General features: G+C 44.0%; 1 protein-coding gene across 1 annotated transcript; it reads right to left on the bottom strand.

Moving 5' to 3' along the window:
• Positions 1-1,465: 1,465 nt before the first annotated feature.
• Positions 1,466-7,002, bottom strand: LOC132782740 (major prion protein-like). The gene is made up of 3 exons (XM_067470601.1): positions 6,906-7,002; positions 6,545-6,802; positions 1,466-2,749 (listed from the first exon to the last, which is right to left on the bottom strand). Exon 3 carries the CDS (start codon positions 2,740-2,742, stop codon positions 1,852-1,854), a length of 891 nt encoding a protein of 296 aa, XP_067326702.1. The 5' UTR covers positions 2,743-2,749; positions 6,545-6,802; positions 6,906-7,002; the 3' UTR covers positions 1,466-1,851.
• Positions 7,003-9,171: the final 2,169 nt, after the last annotated feature.

The following is a 9,171-nucleotide window of genomic DNA, read 5'->3' on the forward strand; positions in this document are numbered from 1 at the left end:
CATCCCGCATAGATTACTGCAACGCGCTCTACATGGGGTTGCCCTTGAAGACTTCCCGGAAGCTTCAGATGGTCCAGCGTTCGGCAGCCAGGTTGCTAACGGGAGCGGCACTCAGGGAGCATACCACTCCTCTGTTGAGCCAGCTCCACTGGCTGCCAATTTGCTACCGGGCACAATTCAAGGTGCTGGCTTTAGCCTATAAAGCCCTAAACGGTTCTGGCCCTACTTACCTCTCCGAACGCATCTCTACCTATGAACCGACTAGGACATTAAGATCGTCCGGGGAGGCCCTGCTCTTGGTCCCGCCTGTGTCACAGGCGCGGTTGGCGGGGACGAGGGACAGGGCCTTCTCGGTGGTGGCCCCTCGGCTATGGAATGCCCTACCTGTAGACATCAGACAGGCCCCTTCGCTGCTGGCGTTTCGGAAGAAGGTTAAGACCTGGCTCTATGAACAAGCGTTTGGCTAATTAGTGCAACTGAATATAGGAGGATGGTAAAATTTGATCTCAGGAATGGCACAAGGATTACGAGAACGGATCTGATTTCATATTGAGGCGTTAAGAATTGTTAATGATTGTTGATTTTGCTGCTGTATATGATGTGTTTTAATTGTTTAGGATATTGTTGTGATAGTATTGATGTTATTGTGATAATTTTCATTGTGTAAACCGCATTGAGTCGCCTTATCAGGCTGAAAAATGCGGTATAGAAATGAAGCAAATAAATAATAATAATAATAATTTGTCCTACCTTAAGTTCCGGAAGACTCTTCTTTCCTGCCTGGAGAGGGTAAAGATGACTGGGAGCCACTCGCCCCTTCAGAGGCTGGAGGGCGTGTGGGGCAAGCAGGAAAGGCCTTCTCCATGGCTGCCGCCATGGCGGGGGCCTTACGCTTGCCCCTCACGTCCTCCGAAGTTCGGAGAGGCGCCTGGGCCGGGCGGAAACACTGCCCGCATGGCAACCATATTGGTGGGGGCGGGGCCAACCCGGGCGGCTTTGCGACCCCCGGAAAATGGCCCAGTGACCCCCTCGGGGGTCGCGACCCCCAGGTTGAGAACCGCTGTTCTAGAGGCATTCTCTCCTGACGTTTTGCCTGCATCTATGGCAAGCATCCTCAGAGGTAGTGAGGTCTGTTGGAAATAGGACAATGGGTTTATATGTGGAATGACCAGGGTGGGACAAAGGAGCAGATAAACCCATTTTCCTACTTCCAACAGACCTCACTACCTCTGAGGATGCTTGCCATAGATGCAGGCGAAACGTCAGGAGAGAATGCCTCTAGAACATGGCAATAGAGCCCAGAAAAACCTACAACAACCCAGTGATTCCGGCCATGAAAGCCTTCGACAATAAAATGAACCTATGTTTCAAAGTTATTGAAAAGTCATTCATGACACTAACAGTAAAAAAAAAAAAGTTAGAATCAGTTGTTTCTCAATGTTTGCGAGATCAATCACATTACACAGATATTCCAGGGTCTTTATTATGCTACGTTTTCTTTTAATTTTGCAGTTTGAATACATCAATAATGTTTACTTTATCTAAGACAGAAGCAGGCAAATTGGGGTCTTCCTGCTGTGGTTCCTGTGGTGTCAGATCAAATCCTCCAACTTGATTGCGTTGGCCATAACTTTTTCATCGGAGAGCTCTTCACCCTAATTTCCTTCTCACACAAAGCTTTCATTTAGTCCCCTCTTGATCAGGACCCACCCTCATATTTTGGCTTTTAGAGTATTTCCTTTCAAGATACAGCAATTATTTAAAGTGATATCATGAGATCAACAACAAAGCATAGGCTTATATGGAAGCGTATAACCTCAGGGTAGCAGGCAGCCCATGATCTACAAGTGATCAATAACAGAGGAGCTTTGTGAGGAAGAGAAGCATCATCAAAAAGGAGATGTGTAGAGCCACAACCCTATCATGACCTCCATTGGGTCCTTCAACACTGGCGATAACGGCTCCGGCGGTATTTGTCATCTTGCGTATCTTCCCAGAGTTGCTTTCTCTTAAACGTCGAAAGAAACTTTCACGATACTCCTCTTTGCACATTTGGCGCACCACGTGCGTCACAACCTTAATTTCCATCTTATCGGTTTGGTTCTTGATGAACTCTCCCACAGTGACATTCACACAGTCTCCCACAAAGACATCCTCTGGAACAGGATACTGATCGTAATTTCGGAAATAAACCATGTCGGAATAGCTATCGCGGTGTTCGTACCACCACTGTTCCTCCTTGGGGTCCCAAAAAGGGAATTCCATGTAGGTCATGGAGCCGCCAAGAAGGAAGTCCCCATCAGCTCCCACTGCAGAGCCAGCAATGCGTGCTCCGGCCACATGCTTTAGTTTGGCTTTGGGTGGCTTCGGTCTCCATGGCTTGGCATTGTATGAATCCCAAGGGTATAGTGAAGAATACTCAGGGTTTTGAGGGCGATGTTTTGTGGGGAACGGTTCTTGCATAGGTTGAAGGTAACTGGTAGAACTTCCTTCCGATTTGCTAGATTCCCAACGTCTCCTTCCTAGGCCGTTTCTAAAAGAAGAATCAGAATTGCTTGAATCAGAGCTAGAACTGATCGAATCGGAACTAGAACTGCCAAATTGGGACCCAGAACTGCTGGAATGAGATTTTGAACTGCTTGAACGGGAACGGCCCCTTGAGCCTCGTGAATCAATGACATCAGCCTGAAGCAGAATCAGGAGAAATGCTACTGAGCATCTAGCCACATACTTCCTCTTCATGGTTGTTCTGGAAAACACAAGAATGGCATGGTTTCACTGAGAAGGAGACAAATAAGACACCAATAAAGGTAAAGGTAAAGGTAGTCCCCTGACATTAAGTACAGTCATGTCTGACTCTGGGGTGTGGTGCTCATCTCCATTTCTAAGCCAAAGAGCCAGCATTGTCCATAGACACCTCCAAGGACATGTGGCCGGCATGACTGCATGGAGCGCCGTTACCTTCCCGCCAGAGCGGTACCTATTGATCTACTCACATTTACATGTTTTCGAACTGCTAGGTTGGCAGAAGCTAGGGCGACAGCGGAAGCTCACGCCGCTCCTCGGAATCGAACCTGCGACCTTTCGATCAACAAGCTCAGCAGCTCAGTGCTTTAACCCACTGCGCCACCGGGGGCTCCTGGCTTTAATTGTAGGTGAACTATAAATCCCAGCAACTACAACTCCCAAATGACATAATCAATTTTCCCTCCAACCCCACCAGTATTCAAATTTGGGCATATTGGGTAAGGTAGGGTAAAAGTTTTCCCCTGACATTAAGTCCAGTTGTGTCCAACTCTGGGAGTTGGTGCTCAATTTCTAGGCCAAAGAGCTGGTGTTGTCCATAGACACCTCCAAGGTCATGTGGCTGACATGACGGCATGGAGCTCTGTTATTGGGTATTTGTGCCAAATTTGGTCCAGTGAATGAAAATACATCCTGTATTTCAGAGATTTACATTATGATTCATAACAGTAACACAATTACAATTAGGAAGTAGCAATAATAATAATTTTATGGTTGGGGGTCACTACAACGTGAGGCGCCGTATTAAAGGGTCGCGGCATTAAGAAAGTTGGGAACCACTTTACTAGAGTATAAGACGAGCCGAATATAAGCCGAGGCACCTAATTTTCCACAAAAAAACTGGGAAAACGAATTGGCTCGAGTATAAGCCGAGGGTGGGAAATGCAGCAGCTGCTGGTAAATTTCAAAATAAAAATAGATACCAATAAAATTACATTAATTGAAGCATCAGCAGGTGAAATATTTTTGAATATTTTTGAATATTTACATAAAACTATAAGTTAAGAGTGTCCAATTCTGATTAAATCATTATTCTAACCTTCTTCAATTTTTTCAATTTATTTCATAATTATTTTGTAATTATTTCGTAATTATTTCGTAATTATTTTCGCATGTCTGGTGCAAGTTTTATAGTTGTTGTTTGTTTTATCACAATGTACTTACTTATCCTTCCAATAATAATAATAAAGAGAGTAAAATAATAAATGTAACAAAAATAACAATGATAGAGTAAAATAATGTAAATGGAATAATAACAATAATAGAGCATAATAATAAATATTAGGGCTGTCCAAACACGGAAAAATTTGTTTCTAAACTCGATTTGTTTTTAGGAGGTTTTTGCGTTTCGTTATTTAAAAGAATTCCGAAATTTTCCTTAAAAAAAGTTCGATATTTACAAAATTTCGGAAATCATAAAACAATTACGAAACAATTACGAATCAATAACGAATCAATAACGAATCAATAACGAAACAATTACGAAACAATTACGAAACGAATTGGAAAAATTCGTTTTGTTTTTTAGTTGCTCCTGAATGGTTCAATATCGCTTCGTTATCAAAAAAAATAACAAATTTTTAACGAATTACGAAATTACGAAACGAAACCGCCCAGCCCTAATAAATATAATAATAATAGAGTACAATAGGTATTAGCCCCAGCTTCTGCCAACCTTGCAGATCAAAAACATGCAAATGTGAGTAGATCAATAGGTACCGCTTTGGTGGGAAGATAATGGCGCTCCATGCAGTCATGCTGGCCACATGACCTTGGCGGCATCTTCGGCTTAGACATGGAGATGAGCACCACCATCCCAGAGTCGGACATGACTAGACTTAATGTCAGGGGAAAACCTTTACATTTACCTAAAATTGTAGATGTACAATTGATGTACAATTGTAGATGTAGATGCTCTGATGGCCGAAAGCGAGGAGGAGCTGAGGAGCCTTCTAATCAAGGTGAAAGAAGAAAGCGCAAAAGCCGGGTTGCAGCTAAACATCAAAAAAACCAAGATTATGGCAACAAGAATGATTGACAACTGGGAAATAGAGGGAGAAAATGTGGAGGCCGTGACAGACTTTGTATTTCTAGGCGCAAAGATGACTGCAGATGCAGACTGTGGCCAGGAAATCAGAAGACGCTTCCTTCTTGGGAGGAGACCAATGTCCAATCTCGACAAAATAGTAAAGAGTAGAGACATCAGACTGGCAACAAAGATCCATTGCCTAGTCAAAGCCATGGTATTATTCCCTGTAGTCACCTACGGATGGGAAAGATGGACCTTAGGGAAGGCTGAGCGAAGGAAGAGAGATGCTTTTGAGCTGTGGTGTTGGAGGAAAGTTCTGAGAGTGCATTGGACTGCGAGAAGATCCAACCAGCCCATCCTCCAGGAAAGAAAGCCCGGCTGCTCACTGGAGGGAAGGAGACTAGAGACAAAGTTGAAGTCCTTTGGCCACATCATGAGGAGACAGCAAAGCCTAGAGAAGACATTTATGCTGGGGAAAGTGGAAGGTAAAAGGAAGAGGGGCCGACCAAGGGCAAGATGGATGGATGGCATCCTTGAAGTGACTGGACTGACCTTGAAGGAGCTGGGGGTGGTGACGGCCGACAGGGAGCTCTGGCGTGGGCTGGTCCATGAGGTCACGAAGAGTCGGAGACGACTGAATGAATGAACAAGTAATAATAATAAATAGAGTAAAATAATAAATGTAATAATAATAATAACAATAACAAATAGAGTAAAAAATAAATATAATAAATAATAATAATAATAACAGAGTAAAATAATAAATAACTTTGACTGAAGTATAAGTCGAGGGGGGTGTCTTTTTTCAGCCTAAAAAAAGGGTTGAAAAACTCCACTTATTGTTGAGTATGTACGGTAAGTTTTCTCCCATCTAAATTCAAGAAACCCAACTTGTTGTTCATTCGTTCAGTCATCTCCGACTCTTCATGACCTCATGGACCAGCCCACGCCAGAGCTCCCTGTCGGCCGTCACCACCCCCAGCTCCTTCAAGGTCAGTCCAGTCACTTCAAGGATGCCATCCATCCATCTTGCCCTTGGTCAGCCCCTCTTCCTTTTTCCTTCTACTTTCCCCAGCATAATTGTCTTCTCTAGGCTTTCCTGTCTCCTCATGATAAGAAACCCAAGAGATCACATTAATTTGACAAAGTGTGAGACACCAGCAAGTTGGGGTGGGGGGTGTCCTCATTTCACATCTGTTTATTTCCCATTGCTGGTGTCAGCTTTCCCCTTCATCCTAAAGGTTAGTGAGGAAGCAGAGATTTGCATTTCATATCCTCAAAAAGTCTCTTTCTCTTGTAATGGAGACTTGTCCTTCCTGGGTTCCCATCCCTATTAAATCCATAATGGCCTTTCCCTTATCGGTTCCTGATACTGGATGTCTCCTGCAATAAATCGTGTTTGCATTTGCTCTGCAGACAGGCAAAGAGAAGCAGAGCGGCAAAGCAAAGGAAAAACAAGAGCAGAAGGACGAGAGGCGGCCACGCCCAAAGGAGCATCGCTGATGGTTAGCAATATCCATTTGTAAATATCTCCATTTGTACTACAAAAAGATCCACTATTAAAGGTTAGATTGCAAGACTGGGTTTCTCCCTTTCTGTTTGTCAACTTCTTTTTTGCTTCTCCTGTCTGATACAGAACAGAACCAAAGCTTCCAGATAACACCTTAGTTTAAACATTTTCCATGTGAACATAATAAACACAATACTTACAGGTATCGGGGAGTCTTTTTGGAGCCTCTCTTGTTGGTCTTCTGACAATCTTCTCGAAATGCATGCAGTAAGAGGTGGAGCGTATTCAGAAAATGCCTAATGTAATCACTTGTTGTTTATCTCAGAGCATCCAACGTTTAAGAAGTCCCTGGAGATTCCAGCCTATCATTCTGCCTAATGGATTAGGAAATGAGATGTTCCAAAGAGGAACATGGAGCAAAACCAGATGTAGCCAGGCAACATCTCAGCTTTCCGCATCTGCTTTGAGAATGAAAAGATGTAATAATTCAATATTTTAAATTTTAATTTCTTTTTACAAACCTTGGAATATTTTTAAAGCAATAGGTCAGTGTTTCTCAACCTTCCTAATGCCGCGACCCCTTAATACATTTCCTCATGCCTTTCATACAGGACATAAAACCAAGAGCTCCTGTAGAAAGCTTCGTCTTCTACGGCTTGGCTAGGGAGATATACAGCCCTACAGCTCCTCTACTGAGGGAATCTGGTCTCACAGCACTTCAGCCGGCCATCACTGAAACCTTAACTCCTTCTTTTTTCCTTGGAGGTCTACAAAGCTCTGCTTGGTAAGGGTCACTCGCAGAAGCAGTTGGTACCGGGTGCAGGGGCTCCACGCCAACAGAGTCAAAGACAGACTGCCCAGATTAGAGGTTAAGGATTTCCCCATTAGTTAAAATACAGTTTATGAAGATAGTGCCTGTTCCCAGTGAACAAGATTGAGAGAGCCAGTAGACTATTAAAAAAAGCCTTGAAATGGACAACGAGTTAAACATGAGCCAACAATGTGATGTGGCAGCAAAAAAAGCCAATGGGATTTTGGCCTGCATCAATAGGAGCCTAGTGTCTAGATCTAGGGTAGTCATGCTACCCATGCTCTATTCTGTTTTGGTTAGACCACACCTGGAATATTGTGTCCAATTCTGGGCACCACAATTCAAGAGAGATATTGACAAGCTGGAATGTGTCCAGAGTAGGGCGACTCAAATGATCAAGGGTCTGGAGAACAAGCCCTATGAGGAGCGGCTTAAGGAGCTGGGCATGTTTAGCCTGAAGAAGAGAAGGCTGAGAAGAGATATGATAGCCATGTATAAATATGTGAGAGGAAGTCATAAGGAGAAGGGAGCAAGCTTGTTTTCTGCTTCCCTGGAGACTAGGACGCGGAACAATGGCTTCAAACTACAAGAGAGGAGATTACACCTGAAGATGAGGAAGAACTTCCTGACTGTGAGAGCCGAGCCGTTCAGCAGTGGAACTCTCTGCCCCGGAGTGTGGTGGAGGCTCCTTCTTTGGAAGGTTTTAAACAGAGGCTGGATGGCCATCTGTCAGGGTGATTTGAATGCAATATTCCTGCTTCTTGGCAGAATGGGGTTGGACTGGATGGCCCAGGAGGTCTCTTCCAACTCTTTGATTCTATGATTCTATGTTGTGGTGACCCCCAACCATAACATTATTTTGCTACTTCATAACTGTAATTTCGCTCCTGTTATTAATTGTAATGCAATTATCTGATAAGCAGGACATATTCCCATTCACTGGACACAAATACCCAATAAAAAGCCATTAAATGCTAATCAAGGTGGTCAGTTGAAACATTCACCCCTAGCTCCAGCAGACAAGAGTCCTTTGTCCCATTCTGGTCATTCCACAGATATATAAACCCATTTCCCTACTTCCAACAAACCTCACTACCTCTGAGGATGCTTGCCATAGATGCAGGCAAAACATCAGGAGAAAATGCCTCTAGAACATGGCCATATAACCCGGAAAAACCTACAACAACCCAATACCCAATATACCCAAAATTGGATTTGGGGGGGGGGGGGGGTTGATTGATTTTGTCATTTGGGATTTATAGTTCACCTACAATCAAATTGCATTCTGAACTCTAGCAACAAAGGAATTGAACCAAATTTGACACATAAAACTACCATAGCCAACAGAAAACACGGGAAGGGTTTGGTGGGCATTGACCTTGAGTTTGGAGTTGTAGTTCACCTACATCCAGAGAGCACTGTGGACTCAAACAATGATGGATGTGGACCAAACTTGACATGAATACTAAATGTGCCCAAATATGAACACTGGTGGACTTTGGGGAAAATAGACCTTGACATTTGGGAATTGTAGTTGCTGGGATATATAGTTCCCCTACACTCAAAGAGCATTCTGAACCCCACTAACAATTAAATTGGACCAAACTTCCCACACAGAACCCCCAATGACCAACAGAAAATTCTGTGTTTTCTGATGGTCTTTGGCGACCCCTCTCACACTCACTGGCGACCCCCGCGGGGGTCTCGACCCGCAGGTTGAGAACCACTGCCATAGGTGGAACTCTTCATTCTGATAAGAACGGACTGTTTTGCAAAAGGAGAGCTGTCCCTAATGTGTTGTACTAAATTAGTGGTTCCCAACCCATGGGCCCAGCCCAAGGTCCACGAGAGGAAGAGAAGGAAGGAGACGCCAGCATCATTATTATTATTATTAGTTCCCATTGCCACACATCAGTTGTAATGGGAAAGCAGCCCTTTGTAAGAGTTTAAGGTCATCTGGGGAAGCCCCGTTCTCGTTCCCGCCTTCTCTGCAGGTGAGACTGGAGGAGACGAGAG

Source organism: Anolis sagrei, chromosome 7, assembly GCF_037176765.1.
Source record: "Anolis sagrei isolate rAnoSag1 chromosome 7, rAnoSag1.mat, whole genome shotgun sequence".
Taxonomy (NCBI): domain Eukaryota; kingdom Metazoa; phylum Chordata; class Lepidosauria; order Squamata; family Dactyloidae; genus Anolis; species Anolis sagrei.